Genomic DNA, 19,454 nt, shown 5'->3' with positions numbered 1-19,454 from the left:
TGCCATGCCATGCCATGCCATGCCCTCCCAATTCATCAGATCCCATTCCTGGCTCCTATTCTGTGGGATCCCATTCCCACCTCCATCCCATCCCATCCCCTCATAATCCATCAGATCCCATTCCCAGCTCTCATTCTATCAGATCCCATTCCCAGCTCATCCCATCCCATCCCATCCCATCCCTGGCTCTAATTCCGTGGATCCCATTCCCACCTCCATCCCATCCCATCCCCTCATAATCCATCAGATCCCATTCCCAGCTCTCATTCTATCAGATCCCATTCCCAGCTCATCCCATCCCATCCCATCCCATCCCATCCCTGGCTCTAATTCCATGGGATCCCATTCCCAGCTCCATCCCATCCTTCCCACCCCCTCCCAATCCATCAGATCCCATTCCTGGCTCCTATTCCATGGGATCCCATTCCCAGCTCCATCCCATCCCATCCCATCCCACCCCCTCCCAACCCATCAGATCCCATCCCATCCCATCCCTGTATCCCATCCCATCCCCTCCCAACCCATTCCCACCTCCATCCCACCCCTTTCCCCAACTCCCGATGGAGAATCCCATTCCCCAATCCCACACCTGGCCTTCCCACGTCCGCTCCTCCTCAGCGACGGCGCCTCGGCCTCCCTCTCCTCCTGCACTCGCTGCAGCGACGGCGAGCGGCTGTGGGCGCTGCGGGCGCTGCCCACGCTCCCGTCTCCGGCCGGGATTCCCGCGGCCGCTTCCTGCATCTGCACCAGGAGCTGGGGCGGGAGGCTGCGGAGCGACGGCACCGGCGAGTAGGAGCCGCGGCTCTCGGCCTTGAGGTTGTTGTCGCTGGCCGAGCGCTGCAGGACGCGCGGCGACGCCAGCCCGCCCGAGCCCAGCAGCCGGCGGCGCTTGGTGTAGCTGGGGGTTTCTCGGAAAGGCACTGGGGGGGATAAAAAATGGGGATTAGGGTGGGAGCTGAAGGTTTGGAAAGGGATTGAGTGTTGGGAGTTACTCGGAAAGGCACTGGGGGAAAAAAAATGGGAATTAGGGTGGGAGCTGAAGGTTTGGAAAGGGATTGAGTGTTGGGAGTTACTCGGAAAGGCACTGGGGAGAAAAAAATGGGAATTAGGGTGGGAGCTGAAGGTTTGGAAAGGGATTGAGTGTTGGGATTCACTCAGAAAGGCACTGGGGAGGAAAAAATGGGAGTATGGGATTAAGGTGGGAGTTGAAGGAAAGAGATTGAGTGTTGGGATTTACTTAGAAAGGCACTGGAGGAAAAAATGGGAATGTGGGATTAGGGTGGGAGTTGAAAGTTTGGAAAGGGATTAAGTGTTGGGAGTTACTCAGTAAGGACCTGAGGAAGAAAATGGGAATGTGGGATTAGGGTGGGAGTTGAAGGAAAGGGATTAAGTGTTGGGATTCACTCAGAAAGGCACTGGGGAGGAAAATGGGAATGTGGGATTAAGGCAGGAATTGAAGGAAAGGGATTAAGTGTTGGGAGTTACTCGGAAAGGCACTGGGGAGGAAAAAATGGGAGTATGGGATTAAGGTGGGAGTTGAAGGAAAGGGATTGAGTGTTGGGATTTACTTGGAAAGGCACTTGGGGAAAAAAATGGGAATGTGGGATTAGGGTGGGAGTTTAAGGAAAGGGATTACATGTTGGGATTCACTCAGAAAGGCACTGGGGAGGAAAATGGGAATGTGGGATTAAGGCAGGAATAGAAGGAAAGGGATTAAGTGTTGGGAGTTACTCGGAAAGGCATTGGGGGGAAAAAAATGGGAATGTGGGATTAAGGTGGGAGTTGAAGGTTTGGAAAGGGATTAAATGTTGGGAGTTACTTGGAAAGGTACTGGGGAGAAAACATGGGAATGTGGGATTAGGGTGGGAGTTGAAAGTTTGGAAAGGGATTACGTGCTGGGATTCACTCAGAAAGGCACTGGGGAGGAAAATGGGAATGTGGGATTAGGGTGGGAGTTGAAGGAAAGGGATTAAGTGTTGGGATTTACTTGGAAAGGTACTGGGGAGGAAAAAATGGGAGTATGGGATTAGGGTGGGAGTTGAATGTTTGGAAAGGGATTAAGTGTTGGGAGTTACTTGGAAAGACACTGGGGGGAAAAAATGGGAGTATGGGATTAGGGTGGGAATTGAAGGCCTGGAAAGGGATTAAGTGTTGGGAGTTACTCAGTAAGGACCTGGGGGGGAAAACTGGAATATGGGATGAAGGTGGGAATTGAAGGAAAGGGATTAAGTGTTAGGAGTTTTTCAGAAAGGCACTGGGGAAAAACATGGGAATGTGGCATTAGGTGGGAATTGCAGACTCGAAAAAGATGGGAATAAGGAATTAGATGTTGGGAATGTGGTTGTGGAAAGAGATGGAAGAGGGTGGGAGAGAAGGAAGGTTGAGAATTGTTGGGGGATGAGAGAATCCGAATATGGATCACCAATGGGAGGGTTTGGAATGTGTTGGGAATGTTGGGAATGTATGGGACGATTGGGAATTCCTGTGGAGTTGGGTTGGGAAGAAGGGAATGGCCAAGGAGAGGACGATTCCGCACTGGGAAGATGGTGGAGGAGAAGGTTGGGAATTCCTGTGGAATTGGATTGGGAAAACAGGAATGGTCTCCATCTGCTCCCAGCCCCTCTCCCGTCTCTGGGAATGAGATCCAAGCATGGATTGCCACTGGGAAGGGTTTGGAAATGACATCTCAGGAAGTTCTGATGGACCAAGCCAGGACCTGTGGAATTCCCAAAAATCCATGTCCAGCTGCCACGGGGATCCACATTTCCACAAATCCTGGCTGCTCCTCTTATTCTAAGTCCTTATTCCAGAGCTCCAGGGAAAATCCAGCACATGGAATAAATCTCCAATTACTCCCTGTCCTGAATTCCCTCCCAGTCCTTGGGAATCCCAGGATCCACCTGGAAGTGCAAATTCCGGCTCCACAGATGGACCAGGGATGGAATCCCCATCCTGGAGGGATTTCAGGTGGAATTTGGGGACATGGATCAGTGGTGGCCTTGGACGTGCTAGGAATTCTTGGATTCAATGTCTTAAAGGACTTTTCCAGCCTAAACAATTCCATGATCCATGAAACAGATCCGGATGTTCCGGAAAGCGAAGAGGTTCAGCCATGGGGCCCCTGCACACCAAAATTCCAGGAAAATGAGATTTTCCAATATTTTGTTTAATGAGCTCGTTCCCATCCTGAAGTTTAACATCCCAGAAATTTGTCTGGAAGCTGCGGCAAAATCCAGGAAATGCGGAATCGGCCCCATCCAGCCCATTCCTGCCACCAAAACATCAGGAAAAACATGGATTGCTCCCGCTCCAAGCCAGAATAGGGAATTCCAAGCCCTCTGGATTCAGGATATTCCCAGAGCTGCCATTCCAAGGACTTCCAGAGGTGAATCCTGAGGATGCTCCAAGGCCACCAGGAGAAGGAAAATCCCAGGATTGGGAAGGAGCAGGCCAGGCTGAGCACAGCCATGCTTGGAATATTTTCCAGAGGAATATTTGCGGTTCAAAGTCCGAGGATTTCAGGCTCCTGGAACTCTTCCCGTTGCCTTGGCAACGCCAGGCGTTTGTTCTCCCATGAGTTCCAACCTCGGGTGCGGGAATTTCTCCCGGCAGTGGCGCTTCCTGGATCCTGTTGGGACCCCCTGCCCTCAGTCCCCACATCCAGGCATTCCCAGTGGGAAAACTGGACAAAATCATGGAATTTCAGAGCCAGAGGGGTTGGAAAAGCCCTCCTAGACCATCAGTCCCAATCAATGCAAGGCCACCATTGATCCGTGTCCCCAAGTGCCACTGGGAAGGAGGGATGTCCCACCAAGGCCATCCCAATGGAAAAATGGGTCAAAATTATGGAATTTCAGGGACTTTAGGGGTTGGGAAATCTCTCCCAGACCATCAATTCCAATCAAGGCAAAGGCCACCACTGATCCATGTCCCCAAGTGTCACCTGCGAGGAGGGATGTCCCACCAAGGCCGTCCCAATGCAAAACTGGGTCAAAATTATGGAATTTTGGAGACTTTAGGGGTTGGAAAAGCCCTCCTAGACCATCAATCCAAACCATTCCCAGCACTGTGGGGCCACCACTGATCAGTGTCCCCAAGTGTCACCTGCAAGAAGAAATGTCCCACCAAGACCATCCCAATGGAAAAATGGGTCAAAATTATGGAATTTCGGAGTCAGAGGGTTGGAAAAGCCTTCCCAGCCATTCAATCAACCATCAATCCCAACTATTCCCAGCATTGCAGGGTCACCTCTGATCTGTGTCCCCAAGTGCCACTGGGAAGGAGGGATGTCCCACCAAGGCCATCCCAATGGAAAAATGGGTCAAAATTATGGAATTTCAGGGACTTTAGGGGTTGGGAAATCTCTCCCAGACCATCAATTCCAATCAAGGCAAAGGCCACCACTGATCCATGTCCCCAAGTGTCACCTGCGAGGAGGGATGTCCCACCAAGGCCGTCCCAATGGAAAAATGGGTCAAAATTATGGAATTTCAGAGACTTTAGGGGTTGGAAAAGCCCTCCTAGACCATCAGTCCCAATCAATGCCAGGCCACCTCTGATCCGTGTCCCCAAGTGCCACCGGGAATGTTGGAAGTCCCACCAAGGCCAGCTGTCACCCAGGCACAGGGCATCCACAATTCCCAGTGGGAAAATCCCGGGAAGGAGACAACAAAGCAACAAAACTCGGAGCAATTCCCACAACGAGTCTGGATATTCCTCCCCACACTTTTCCCAGACTTTCTTCCAGGTCTGTTTCTCCCGGCAAAACAAATCTCGTCTGTTACCATGACAGCGCCGCTTGGAGCAGCCCCATCCCTGTTTTCCAAAGGAAAACACTGATTCCTGTTTTCCAAAGGGGTCTGGGTGCTCCGTGGGGTGCACCCAAAGCTCCCTGAGGAATTGCCAGCCTGGAGATGTTCCAGAGGCTCCCAAAAATTCCCGGCAGCCGGAGGAAGGGAAGCGCAATCAACGCTCCGAGGTTTGTTTGGATTCACTGATTCCATGATAAATATTCATGGAAAAGAACAAGGAGTGCAAATGGCTGCTCGGTTCCAGGCCACGATTCCAGTTTAATCCTGGAAAATTCCAGAGGGAAGAGGGGAAGGAGCCTGGAATGGCCCAGAGGGGAAAAGCAGAAAAGCGTTTCCCAAAGTGGAGAATTCCCACGTTTCCCAAAATGGAAAATTCCCAGGACATTTTCCAAACTGGAGAATTCCCAGGACATCTCTGAGACTGAACAACTCCCATGGAATGTCCCAAACTGGAGAATTCCCACATTTCCCATACTGGAGAATTCCCAGGACAAGAGGGAAGTTCCCGCTCTGCTGAATGCTCCAGATCCCAAAGAAAACATGGATGAGCCTGGAATCCTCCTGGGAATCTCCCACCCTTCCTCAGTCTGCATTGGGATCACCAGATCCCACCTCAACCCAGCTCTGCTTCCCCCTGGGAATTCCATGGGGAAATCCCCCCACGAGCATAATTCCAATCCCAATCCCAATCCCAATCCCAATCCTACCCAATTCCTGCTTTCAACATCCCTTCACTATTCCCATAAAATCCTGGGAAACCGACACAAGCAGGAGCCGTTCCCTGCTCTGACAAAATTCCTCAGCTCCTCCCAAATTTCTAATCCCTAATTCCAATCCCAATTTCCAATCCTGATTTCCAAACCCCTTTTCCAATCCCCAATTTCCAAACCCCTTTTCCAAACCCCATTTCCAATCCCAATCTCTAAACCTCATTTCCAAATCCCATTTCCAATCCCAGCTTCCAAATCCAAAATCAAAACCCCATTTCCAATTCCAACTTCCAAACCCCATTTCCATCCTAATTTCCAAACCTCATTTCCAATCCCCATTTCCAAACCCAAAATCGAAATCCCTTTTCCAAACCCAATTTCTTATCCTGCTTTCTAAACCCCATTTCTAAACCTCATTTCCAATTTTGATTTCCAATCTCAATTTCCGATCCCCATTTCCAATCCTCTTTTCCAATCCCAATTTCCAAACCCCTTTTCCAATCCTGATTTTCAAACCCAAAATCCAAACTCAAAATCCAAACCCCTTTTCCAAACCCAATTTCTAATGCAAATTTCTAATCCTGATTCCAAACCCCATTTCTAAACCTGATTTCCAATCTTGATTTCCAATCCAAATTTCCAATTCCCATTTCCAAACCCAAATTCCAAACCCTTTTTCCAAATACCATTTCCCATCCCCATTTCCAATCCCCTTTTCCCATCCTAATTCCCAACCCAATTTCCAAACCCCGGGAAGCTCCTTGGCTGCGGGCAGGACCATCTGGACCTGCTGCTGGGGTTGGAATTAATTTGGAATTCTTCCTTGACCTATTTTTTATCCGGAGCTGATTCCCAGACATCCCATTGCTCCTGACAGTTTTCTGTGCTGTTTTTCCTGCTTTTTTTTCCTGAGGAAAATCACGGAGACTCTCAGTCCCACGTGTGGATTCCAGCCGAGGGGAATTTAGGCCGGAGCTTTGGAGGTCATTTATTCCCAAACTTTCTCTTGGATTAATTCCACAACCTTGCAGGCAAAGGAATTGGCAGGCTCTTCCCAAAATCCTTCCCGACTTTTCTATCCCACCCCAAATTTCCAGTTCTGGCTGTCAGGATTAAGGGAGAAAAAAAAATGTGAGAAAGGATTTTTGGGATTGAGCCAAGCTCAATTCCTGCTGCGAATTCCCTAAAAATGGATCCTTGTTTTCCTTCATTTCAGTGTTTTCATGGAATTCCAGGAATTTGGGTGGGAAAGGACCTTAAATCCCACCCAATCCCACCCCTTCCCACCATCCCAGGCTGTTCCAACCTTGGACATTCCAGGGAATCTAGGGGCAGCCATAGGGAATTTTCTGGGAATTCTCCCAGCCAGGAATCTTTTCCCTAAATTATTTTTCCAGCTGCTGATCCCACGGCTCCGTTCCTTTGTGCTAAGAATTCCCACTGCTCCCTCCATCGGCAGCACTGGATCCGTAAATTCCTCGGGATCATCCAAGGAAACGCAACAAGTGTGGATTTAATTCCTGATCCAAACCCACTTTTCCCTGGAATTTCTCCCATAGGGACATGGGAAGGATAGCAAAGGCAACCCAAAGGACAAAAATTCCCAAAATATTCCTTAAAAAAAAAGCAAATCCAACCAGAAAAACACCCACTTTACTCCTATTCCCAGAGGATTTTCCCTCCTTGCCCCAAATCCCTGGTTTTGGGAATGAAATCCCTCATGGATGCAGAAAGAGAGAAAAAACTCAGATTTTACAGCAGAGTAATTCCAGGATAATTCCAGACCTTGGGAATGTCAGCCAGGCTGGAAAAACAGCCTGAACCCCACAGGAATCTCTCGGACACTTCCAAGATCCAAAGTGGCTGCAGCTTCCATGGGAAAATCCATGGATGCAACACCGGGAAAAATCCATTCATCCTCCCCCCCCAGTCCATCCTTGGTATCCACAGAAAAGGAGAAAAAAAAAAAAGAAAAAAAAAAGGAAAACCTGGAAAAATCCAACTCACCAACATCGGACTCTTTGTGGGTTTTGATGATTTCCGCCAGCTCGAAATTCCCTGCAATGATGGCCACCTGGAAAAGAGCCGGAAAACCGGGATGAGCGGCTCCGGAAGAGCTGCTTTCCGTGGGGGAAAGCCAAGGATTCTTCTGCCTGGGATCATCCGGGAATTCTGAGGTGCCGACGCCTTCCCAGGACAGTGTTTGGGTGGTCCTGGCTTGGAGACAATCCATGTCCCCTGGAATTCCCAGATTCCAGCCAGGAATTCATCCCGAATCCTGGAATGCTCCCAAGGTGTTGGGTTTGGATCCCGGGTAAAGTCATGGAATTTGGAAGAGGTTTGGGATCAGCCAGGCGAGCTGGATGTGTCCCCAAGGGCAACATCCAAAGGATTTGGGGAAATTTCCAGGGATTGGGAATGCCCTGAGCAGCCTGTTCCTGATGGGAAGGGATCTGCCAGCAGCCAAATTCCCAAATCCCCGAGTTCCCAAATACCTAAATTCCCAAATTTCCAAATCCTCAGATCCCCAAACCCCCATGTCCTCAAATCCCCAAATTCCCAACTCCCCCAGTCCCTAAAGTCCCCAAACCCTCAATTCTCCATGTCCCCAAATCCCAAAATCCTCAAGTCCCTAAATCTTCAAATCCTGAAATCCTGAAGTCCCCCAAATCCTCAAATGCCCAAATCCCTAATTCTCCATGTCCCCAAATTCTCTAGTCCCCAAATCCCCAAAAATTCCCAATCCCCAAATCCTGAAGTCTTCAAGTATCCAAATCCCAAATCCCCAGATTCTCAATACCCCAAATTTTCAAATCTCCAAATCCCAAAGTTCCTAATTCTCCAAGTCCTCAAATCCCAAAATCCCTAAATCCTGAAGTCCTTAAGTACCCAAATCCCCGTATCTTCAAAACCCCAAATCCCCAAATCCTCCAAATTCCCAAATCTTCAAAACCCCAAAAGTCCCAAATCCCCCAAATCCTGAAGTTTTCAAGTATACAAATCCCCAAATCCCCAAATCCTCAAATCCCAGAGTCCCGAAGCCTTTAATTCTCCAAGTCCCCAAATCCCAAAATCCCCCAACCCCCAAATCCTGAAGTCCTCAAATTCCCAAGTGTCCAGGTCCTCAAATCCTCAAAACCACAAATTCCTAATTCTCCACGTCCCTAAATTCTCAAGTCCCCCAAATCCCCAAACCCCCAAATCCCTAAATCCTCAAATCCCCAAATCTTGAAGTCCTGAAGTCCCAAAGTTCCAAACTCCCTAATTCTCTTAGTCCCCAAATCCCAAAATACCCAAATCCTCAAATCCCCAAATCCTGAAATCCTTGAGCCCAAATCTCCAAGTTCCCAAATCCTGAAACCCTCGAGTCCCCAAATCCTGAAGACTCCAAGTATCCAAATCTTTAGATCCTCAAATCCCCAAATCCCCAAACCCTCAAATCCTCAAATCTTTAAATCTCAAAGTCACAAACCCCCTAATGCTCTAAATCCCAAATCCCAAAATCCCCAAAATCTCCAAATCCTCCAAGGATTCTGCTCCTTTCCCAAAGACTCCATTCCATCCCAAAAACTCCCATCCCAAAAAAAACATCAACAATTCCCCCTTCCCACCTCCACATCCCACAAAACCCCTCCATTCCCATCCTTATCCCGGAATTCCGTGTGCCTTTTCCTCCTTCCTGCTACGGTGCCGAATGCTCATCCTAAATCCCACCCTGGTGGAACAAACCCCACCTGGAAAAATCCCTGGATCCACGGGAAAGCTGCTGTGGGAATACTGGGAAGCTCCATAGGATTCCTGGGAATTCTGCTCACCTGGAATGCCGTCTGGCTGTTGTAATTCCGGATTTCCTTGCTGGCGCCTCGGAAGAGGAGAACCCGGGCACAGCTTTCCTGGGGAAAATAAAAATACAGGGAAAACGGGAATTTGATCAGGATTGGGAGCAACAGATCTGGAAAATCCTTTGGGAAGAGAGAGGATGAACATTCCCTAAGGATTTGGTGTTCCCGACCCGAAAGGAAACAAGTTATGGAATTATGGAATTCCAGGATGCATTGGGTTGGAAGGAATCTTTGGGATCATCCAGATCCAGATTCCAAGGATTCTGTCCCTTCTCCAAGGATTCTCTGCCTTTTCCAAGGAATTCTGCCCCTCTTCCAAGGATTTCCCTCCTTTTCCAAGGAATTCTGGGCCTTTTCCAAGGATTCCACTCCTTTTCCAAAGATTCTGCCCCTTTTCCAAGGAATTCTTCACTTCTTCCAAGGATTCTGCCCCTTTCCCATAAATCTTCCTCCTTTCCCAAAGATTCTGCCCCTTGTCCAAGGATTTGGCCCCTTTTCCAAGGAATTCTGCCACTTCCCTGAGGGTTCTGCTCCTTCTATGGGAATCAAAAATATTAAAACATGGAATGTTTTCTTGGAAAATCCCAAACCTGACTAGGACTCCAAGAAGAAACAGCCTCATCCCAGGATAGGGATGGATTCCACTTCTGGATTTGGGAATGGAGAGATCCAGGAGTGTCCTGGGGTGGTGTCACCTCCCCTGTGGTGTCCCCCATCCCCAAATCCCACAGATTCCACCTTGGAATGAACCCAAAATCAGGGGCTGCAAGGAGGAACAGCCTCATCCCGGGACAACGAATGGATTTGGGAATGGGAAGGTCCAAGAGTGTCCTGAGCTGGTGCCACCTGCCCCTCGCTGTCCCTGTCCCCAAATCCCACAGATTTCACCATGGGATGTTCTCCTGTGAAATCCCAAACCATGCTGGGGCTCCAAGGAGGAATGGCCACATCCTGGGACAGGGATGGATTCCACCTCTGGATTCGGGAATGGGGAGGTCCAGGAGCGTCCCGGGGTGGTGCCACCTGCCCCATGCTGTCCCTGTCCCCAAATCCCACAGATTCCACCTTGGAATGAACCCAAAATCAGGAGCTCCAAGGAGGAACAGCCTCATCCCGGGACAGGGATGGATTCCACCTCTGGATTTGGGAATGGGGAGATCCAAGAGTGTCCTGAGCTGGTGCCACCTGCCCCTTACTGTCCCTGTTCCCAAATCCCACAGATTTCACCATGGGATGTTCTCCTGTGAAATCCCAAACCATTCTGGGGCTCCAAGGAGGAATGGCCACATCCTGGGACAGGGATGGATTCCACCTCTGGATTTGGGAATGGGAAGGTCCAGGAGTGTCCTGAGGTGGTGCCACCTCCCCTGAGGTGTCCCCTGTCCCCAAATCCAGATTCCAGCACGAGATGGAACCCAAACCCAGAAGCTCCGAGGAGGAACAGCCTCATCCCAGGACAGGGAATGGATTCCACCTCTGAATTTGGGAATGGGAAGGTCCAGGAGTGTCCCGGGGTGGTGCCACCTGCCCCGTGCTGTCCCTGTCCCCAAATCCCACAGATTCCACCTTGGAATGAACCCAAAATCAGGAGCTCCAAGGAGGAACAGCCTCATCCCAGGACAGCGAATGGATTCCACCTCTGGATTTGGGAATGGGGAGATCCAGGAGCGTCCCGGGGTGGTGCCACCGGCCCCTCGCTGTCCCTGTCCGTGTCCCCGTCCCCGTGTCCCACCTGGTTGTAGAGGGCGCAGATGTGCAGGGCGGTGTTTCCTGAGGCGTTCTGCGCCGTCATGTCCGCTCCGTAGAACAGGAGATGCTCCAGGTGCTGCACGTGTCCGTAGCGACAGGCCTGGAGGGAAAACAGGAAAAACCATCCATGGGTACCAGGAGAACGTTCCCGTGGCTGGATCTCATCCCTGCAGATCCCATCCCACCTGGAGTATCTCCTGCCAGCCCCATCCATAAGTACCAGGAGAACATTCCCATGGCTGGATCCCATCCCTGCTGATCCTATCCCTGCCAATCCCATCCCAGCTGCTGATCCTACCCCTTTGGATCCCATCCCACCTGGTGGATCTCCTGCCAGCCCCATCCCTGAGCACCAGGAGAACATTCCCATAATCCAGCCCTCAATCCCAGGGATAGAACCACTCCATCCATGGGCACCAGGAGAACATTCCCACAGCCAGATCCCACCCCTTTGAATCCCACCCCTTTGGATCCCATCCCTGTGGATCCCATCCCATCCCACCTGGTAGATCTCCTGCCAGCCCCATCAATGGGCACCAGGGAGAACATTTCTTATGGCCGGATCCCATCCCTGTGGATCCTGCCCCTGTGGATCCCACCCCTTTGGATCCCACCCCTGTGGATCCCATCCCTTCAGATTCCATCCCTGTGGATCCCGTCCATGTGGATCCCATCTCTTTGGATCCCATCCCTGTGGATCCCACCCCTGCGGATCCCATGCCTTCAGATTCCATCCCTGTGGATCCCATCCTTTTGGATTCCATCCCTTTGGATCCCACCTCTGCCAATCCCATCCATTCAGATTACACCCCTGTGGATCCCATCCCTTTGGATCCCATCCTTTTGGATCCCACCCCTTTGGATCTCACCCTTTTGGATCCCACCCCTGCGGATCCCATCCATTCAGATCCCATCCCTGCGGATCCCATCCTTGTGGATCCCATCCCTTTGGATCCCACCCCTTCAGATTCCATCCATGTGGATCCCATCCATTCAGATCCCACCCCTGCAGATCCCATCCCTCTGGATCCCATCTATTCAGATCCCATCCCTGTGGATCTCATCCCTGCGGATCCCATCCATTCAGATTCCACCCCTGAGGATCCCATCCCTGCCGATCCCATCCATTCAGATCCCATCCCTGTGGATCCCATCCCTGTGGATCCCATCCCTGTGGATCCCACCCCTTTGGATCCCACCCCTTTGGATCCCACCCCTGCGGATCCCATCCATTCAGATCCCATCCCTGCGGATCCCACCCCTGTGAATCCCACCCCTGCGGATCCCATCCCTGCGGATCCCATCCCTGTGAATCCCACCCCTGCCGATCCCATCCATTCAGATCCCATCCATTCAGATCCCACCCCTGCGGATCCCGCCCCGTCCCACCTGGTGGATCTCCTGCCAGCCGTTCTCGTCCACGCAGCCCAGGCGGGCGTAGTCGTGCAGCAGCAGCTCGCAGCAGTAGGGGTCTCCCCCCACCATGGCGCTGTGGTACAGCGGGGTCAGGCCCCGGCTGTCCTTGTAGTCCGGGGATGCTCCCAGATCCAGCAGCGTCTGCCGGGGAAAAGCGGGAAAAATCCCGTGGGAATGGGCGGGATGAGGGAACGGGCAAGGGAGAGGCCTGGAGGGAAATGGGGGGAGGGAGGGAGAGAGGGGGGAAAGGAGGGATGGAAATAAGGAGGGAAGAAAGGAGGGAAAAAAGAGGGAAAAGGAGGGAAGAAAGAAGGAAAAGAGGAATGGAAATAAGGAGGGAAGAAAGGAGGGGAAAAAAGAGGGGAAAAGGAGGGGAAAAGAGGGAAGAAAAGAGGGGAGAAAGGAGGGAAGAAAGGAGGGGGGGAAGGGGGGGAAAAGGGAGGAAAACGAGGGGGAAAAGGAGGGGGAAAAGAGGGGAGAAAGGAGGAAAAAAATGGATGGAAGGAGGGAAGAAAAGAGGGGAAAAGGAGGGAAGAAAGGAGGGGGAAGGGGGGAAAGAGGAGGAAAACGAGGGGGAAAAGGAGGGGGAAAGAGGGGAGAAAGGAGGAAAAAAGGGATGGAAGGAGGGAAGAAAGGAGGAAAGGAGGAAATGAGGGGGAAAAGGAAGGGGGAAATGAGAGAAAAAAGGATGAAAGGAGGGATGGAAGGCAGGATGAAAGGAGGGAAGAAAGGAGGAAAGGAGGAGGAAAAGTAAGGGGGAAATGAGAGAAAAAAGGGAAAATCTGGGAAGGGGAAAGGAGAAGGGAGGGACAGAGGGGGAGGAGGAAAGGAAAATCTGGGAAAGAGGAGGGAGGGAGGGAAAGAAGGAGAGAGGGAATGAGGGATGAAGGGAAAGGAAAAGGAAAAGGAAAAGGAAAAGGAAAAGGAAAAGGAAAAGGAAAAGGAAAAGGAAAAGGAAAAGGAAAAGGAAAAGGAAAAGGAAAAGGAAAAGGAAAAGGAAAAGGAAAAGGAAAAGGAAAAGGAAAAGGAAAAGGAAAAGGAAAAGGAAAAGGAAAAGGAAAAGGAAAAGGAAAAGGAAAAGGAAAAGGAAAAGGAAAAGGAAAAGGAAAAGGGGAAAAGGAAAAGGAAAAGGAAAAGGGGAAAAGGAAAAGGAAAAGGAAAAGGGGAAAAGGAAAAGGAAAAGGAAAAGGAAAAGGAAAATCCCATCACTGACCAGCAGGGCCGCGTGATTCCGACACCTCACGGCTTTGTGCAGCGCCGTCATTCCCTCGCGGGTCCGGAAATCCAGGTGGGCGCCGCCGTTCCGCAGCGCCTTGATCATCTCGGCGCTGAGCTCCAGCTGCGCCGCCGCCGTCAGCGGGCACTCTGCAAGGACCCGGGAACGGGGGACATCCATGGAATGCCCGGCACACCCGTGGGACGGGATCCCAGCTGGGGAGATCACCCTGGGGCTTGGGATCGGCTCCACCGGGATGGGAGCAGAGGCCGAGTTTTTCCTCCCAGGTATTCCCAAGGATGTCCTGGGCAGCGGGAAATGGGAATTGGATGGAAAATTCCATCCAATTAGGATTTGGTGGCAAAGCGGTCAAAGTATGTTGGGAATGGGATCTAGGGAATCATGGAGTCTTCTTGACTCCTTGGGAATTCCCAAATCTGGTGCTAACAATGGAAAAATCCTCATCCCAGGATAAGGGGTGGATTCCAATCAGGAGAAGCCTCTGGATGCTCCTGACTTGCCTCGAGGTTGCTGCTCCAAATCCCACAAATCCTGCTGGGAATGCCAAGAATTCCAGGACCAAGGGAATCCCTCATGGGGATTCCCAGAGGAGAGTGGGAATTATAAAATGTAAGGAATGCCACGGGATTGGGTCTGGACACATAATGGATACAAAATGGAGAAGAAAAGGCCGGAATTCTGTGTCTGTGGCAAGTTTGTCCCATTAGGAAATCATGGAAAAGGGGCTGGAACAAATAAAGGAATAAAGGAATGCCCAGGATCCAGAGCAGGAAAGAAACTCCAGGAGAAATTTTTGCACATTCCACAGGAAAGTTCCGGATCTCAGGATAGAGAGGGGTTGGAGTGTGGCCAGGGAATACAAAGGAGCAAGGAAAACTCCGGAGGGATTTGGGAAGGGGCTCAGCCTGGAGCCAAGGAGGCTCCAGAGGCACCTTTGGGATGGGCTTGGAGCTCCTTCCCAGCCAGGCCAGGCCGGGATTCCGGAATTCTGGAATTCCTGCCCACGGAATGGCGGCAGTGCCTCGGGAAGGGCCCAGGGGCTGCCGGGGATCCGTGCAGGGAAAAGCGGGATCTGCGCCGGGATCGGGGCCAGGGGAGCTCTGCTGGGATTTTTGGGATCATTTTTCCATGGGAAGGGCGCTCAGGGGCTGCCCAGGGAGGTTTGGAGTCGCCATCCCTGGAGGAATCCAAGGAATTCCTGGAATTCCACACAAGCTCTGGTGGGGATCGGGCACAGCTTGGATTGGTGACTTTGGAATTCTTTCCCAGCCTCGGTAATTCCATGGTGATTTGGAGAAGGAACATTCCAAGGTCCTCTCATCCCCATCCATGAGATCATTCCCATCCCATTCCACGGGCAGGGACAAACCCATGATCCCAGGCTGCTCCAACATTTCCTTGGACATTCCAAAGATCCAGGGGCAGCCACAGCTGCTCTGGGAATTCTATCCCAGCCAGGAATTCCTTCCCAAATTCCCACCCCAATCTCACCTTTCCCAGTGGGATGCCATTCCCTGGCTCCTGTCCCTCCACACCTTTCCCAAATTCCAGCTCTCCTGGAGCCCCTTTAGACCTGGAATGTGCTGGAAGCTCTCCCTGGATCCTTCCCTTCTCCAGGAGAACATTCCCAGTTTTCCCAGCCTGGTTCCAGCTCCCTTTCCCTCCCCCATTCCTGATTCCCACAGCAATTTTTCCCAACATTATTTCAAGGGTTTTGAATCCTCTTTTCTAATTCCAACATTTTCCTGGGCTCCTCTCCCTTCCCTGCTGTCCCTCATTAAATATCCCTCGTTAAATATCCAAGGGTTTTTTTTTTTTTTCCTTTCTTTTCTCTGGAAGAACCATCCCTGGGGTTTGACTTTCATTTCAGAACAACGGGAACTTCTCCTGGATCCGGGTTTTTTCTTTAATTCCCACTTTTTCAGTGTCCCCACAGGAAGCAACTGTGGATTTTTTTGGGCTTTTTCATCCCTTTCAAATCCCAGGAATCTTTCCTGGAATATCTTTCCTGCAACCCTGAAATGGGAACAGCCTCAAAACGGGGCTGGAGGTGCTTCCCAAAGTGGATTTTTTCCTATTTTTCCATCCAAGCAGAGCCGGGAAAATGGGAATAAGCCCTTGGCACAGCTTAAAACCTTTCCCAGAATCCATTAAAATGGACATTCCCGAAGTTTGGAATCCATGGGATCAGCTTGGGGTTTTCCAGGAAGCTCAGGCGATTTTATTGCTCATCCCAGTTATTCCCAGCCCATTACTGGGATTAATCCCTGCTCAGGAATATTTTCCCAATATTTTTCATCCCAGTCATTTCCAGACCACTAAAATGGGATTAAATCCTACAGGAAAACCTTTTTCCAAGCAGGAATGATTCATCCCCGTTATTCCCAGTCATTCCCAGCCCATTAATGGGATTAAATCCTGCAGGAAAACATTTTTCCAAGCAGGATTTTCCAGTTTTCCATGGGAGTCATTCCCAAAAATTCCAACAGGAGAAGCTCATTCCTGGCTCATTCCCACTCTGCTCTTCCAGCATCCAGCCCATTTTCCTGGGAAATCCACCGGAAGCAAACCAACATTCCCAAAAAATCCCCAAAGCTCCCAATCCAGGGATTTTGGAGATCCCAATCCCTTCATCCAACAGGAGCTGGAAAAGGCAAGGACTTGAAGTGAGAGCAGGAAGGGAAAATATTCCAAGAGGAGAAATGTGGGATGGTGAACTGGGAAGAGTTATCCCTAAGGAACACCACATTCCCAAAAACCTCTGAAAAGTGGGAATTGTGCCATAAAACCCCCAAAAAAACGACGGGGACAACGAGGAAAAAAATTCCAGAGGAAATTCTGGGAAGGAATTGGGAATGTTGAGCTGGTTCATTCCCGGAAGAGCTCCCGAATCCAGAGGAAAATGTGGAACTGACCTCCGGTGTCGGGATCGTGGAAGTTGGGATCCAGCCCCTTTTCCAGCAGCCTGCAAACCTTCTCCGAGTTCAGCATCTGCACGTACTCCATGAATTTCTTCAGATTCGCCTGGATTCGGGAAAAACCGCGGCGTGAGCAGCCCGAAATCCCGGGAAAAGCCGCCGGGGGGGCAGACCCATCCGGAAAACCCAAGGAAAATTGGGATAAAGGGACTGAATTCCAGTTGGAAAGGAAATCCAAATTGTCCTTCCGGGACTCCTCCAACTGGGATTGCTGGATCATCCCATGGGAATTCATGGCGGTCCCTCCCCTCTATCCCAAATTTTGGGATTGGAATTTTGTTCTCCCCAAGCCGGCATTCCCAATGATTTGCCTTGAATTCCCAAAATGTTGGGATTTTTTCCATTTTTCTCATGGTTTGATGAAGTCATTGTTAAATTCCTGGATTCTGGAGGCAGAGATGGCTCCAGTGGGAAAATCCCAGTTCCCACATTCCCAGATTTCCAGACTATCGCATCAGATGATTTTTTTTTTGGAGGAGCTGATTCCAACCCGACCTTACAAATTCCAGCTCTGACAGAAATCCTGGAAAACCTGACTCACAGAAATGTTGGGAACTGAGGAGAAAATTTGGGAAAAGCTCCGAGGAAATGGAGAATCTGAAACTGGATTTCACATCTGAGGAAAAAATTCCAATTCCAACATTCCCTGCCTTAATTCCATACAGAAAAATGAACCTTTTTAGGAGGGATGATTCCCAAAAAAACGCCACGTTCCCGCATTTATTCGGATGATTTCCAGCTGGAAAATTGGGAATGCCAAGTGGGATGAGGAAAATGCTTGGGAGGGAATTTGGGAATTCTGGAATTTGGGTGGGATAGGAGCAGAAATTCCATCCCATTCCAAGGGCACGGACTCCTCCCACTATCCCAGGTTAGTCCAACAATTCCAGGGATGAGGAGGCTGCACATTCCTTGGAATTGCTGGATCATCCCATGGGAATTCAGGCTGGCGGTCCCTCCCCTCCATCCCAAATTTTGGGGTCGGAATTTTGTTCTCCCCAAGCCAGAATTCCCAAAGATTTGCCTTAAATTCCCAAATTGTTGCGGGATTTTTTCCGTTTTATTCATGACTTCATGAAATCATTGTTAAATTCTTGGATTCCAGAGGCAGGAATGGCTCCAGTAGGAAAATCCCAGCTCCTACATTCCCAGATTTCCAGACATTTCATGGGAGGATTTTTTTTTTTTTTTTTTTGGTGGTGGGGAGAACTGATTCCAACCCGACCTTACAAAATTGAGCTTTGGGAAAAAATCACAAAAAAATCCAAAGAGCTGGAATTGAGGCCAGCCGTGCCCTTGGAGCCGGGAGAGGCTGGAACAAATCCATGGATTTGCCAGGCAGCAGCAAATGGATCCATTGATCCCACGGAAAGAGGGAATTATGGATTTCCTGCCGCGCCGGGATGAGGCAGAGCCGCTGGAATTGCACAGCTGGAATTGCACAGCTGGAATCTCCGGAGCCATGGCACCGGGAATCCTGGAATTTTTGGGGTGGGAAAGGACCTCAAATCCCAACCCCATCCCATTCCAAAGGCAGGAACACAGGAAGGGTCTCCCTTCCCTTTTCCATCCCTGAATTCCATAAAAATCCCTCGGGATGGATTCGGAGCCTCCGTGTTCCCAAAATCCTGGAATGGTTTGGGGTGGGATCCACGGATTTTAAACCCCATTCCAATCCCACCATCCGGGATACCTCCAAGCTTTCCTTGGACACTTCCAGGGATCTAGAACTCGGGAATTCCATCCCAAAATCCCCAGACCCTCAAATCCACATCACGCCTTTTCCATGGGAAGCCCCTGAATTCCCGAATTTTCTTTGGATCTCATTTTTGTCACCCTGTCCGACTCCTTTATCCCACTCCACTATTTTTATTTTTTTTTCCCACTTTTCCCCTTCTGCTTCTCTCCAAACACTCCCTGAGATCCAGCTGGGCTCTCTCATCCAAGAAATCCTGCTCTCCTGCCTTTCATTCCATCATTTTTCCAGGAAAATGAGAAGTTGGAGGTGACAGAGAGGTAGGAAGGGCTTTTTTTCTACCCGGATCCTTCAGAAAATTCCAAGGTTTTCCCATCCATGTTTTCCTTCCCTAGCACAACGGGATTGCCCTTTTCCAAAGGGGATTTTTTCTGTCCTGTTCCAAAATTCCCTGGGAATTCTCCTACAATCAACTGGGAAAAATATCTGGGAGAAACAGCCACAGATCCCAAGGGATCCAAGGAATCCAAGCAGAGCCTGGCACTTAAAAATGGGATTATTTTAATTTTAATTGTTGGATCCATCCCAGGTTGGCCACAATGATCCTGGAGATCCTTCCCAATCAAAATGTTCCGCAATTCCATGTTTTTTATTTCCAGGAAAATTTAGGAATCATCTTTGAAAGGTGTTCAAATCCTGAACAGTCTCCTGCCTCTAAAATTCTGACCCTAAATTTGGGAAATTTTCCTGCTTGGCTTTAGTTTGGGTGGGACTGTCCAGAGGCTGCGAGATTCCAGATATTCCCGAGCCTCAGGACATCCCAATCCTGCCAATCCCAGAAAATCCAACATTTCCCTGCCCGAGGAATCAGACAGAGCCAGAAATCCCAGGAAAGCCCCATCCCAGGTCTAAGGAAAACCTCAATATTAAACATATGGAAGAGCGGGAATTCCTTGGAAACTGAAGCAGGAATTCCCGGAAATCAAAGCCAGATCTCCCCAAAAATTGAAACAGA

At 50.1% G+C, this 19,454-nt stretch overlaps 1 protein-coding gene across 4 annotated transcripts in view; it reads right to left on the bottom strand.

The window, feature by feature from the left end:
- SHANK3 (SH3 and multiple ankyrin repeat domains 3) overlaps positions 1-19,454 on the bottom strand; it is a 171,965-nt gene that overhangs the window by 98,944 nt on the left and 53,567 nt on the right. For 3 of the 4 annotated variants that reach the window (XM_056509804.1, XM_056509825.1, XM_056509816.1), the window contains exons 6-12: positions 16,681-16,789; positions 13,742-13,893; positions 12,502-12,669; positions 11,096-11,212; positions 9,337-9,414; positions 7,529-7,595; positions 590-920 (exon numbers count right to left, since the gene is read on the bottom strand). In XM_056509804.1, coding sequence (XP_056365779.1) covers positions 590-920; positions 7,529-7,595; positions 9,337-9,414; positions 11,096-11,212; positions 12,502-12,669; positions 13,742-13,893; positions 16,681-16,789 — 1,022 coding nt within the window. Of the gene's footprint in view, positions 1-589; positions 921-7,528; positions 7,596-9,336; positions 9,415-11,095; positions 11,213-11,430; positions 11,446-12,501; positions 12,670-13,741; positions 13,894-16,680; positions 16,790-19,454 lie in introns of those variants that run through there. The other variant, XM_056509834.1, reaches the window with a different exon arrangement.

The sequence above is a fragment of the Oenanthe melanoleuca genome, chromosome 1A, assembly GCF_029582105.1.
Source record: "Oenanthe melanoleuca isolate GR-GAL-2019-014 chromosome 1A, OMel1.0, whole genome shotgun sequence".
Classification (NCBI taxonomy): domain Eukaryota; kingdom Metazoa; phylum Chordata; class Aves; order Passeriformes; family Muscicapidae; genus Oenanthe; species Oenanthe melanoleuca.
The sequence above is the reverse complement of the archived record's forward strand: the minus strand, read 5'-3'. Positions and strand labels throughout refer to the sequence as shown.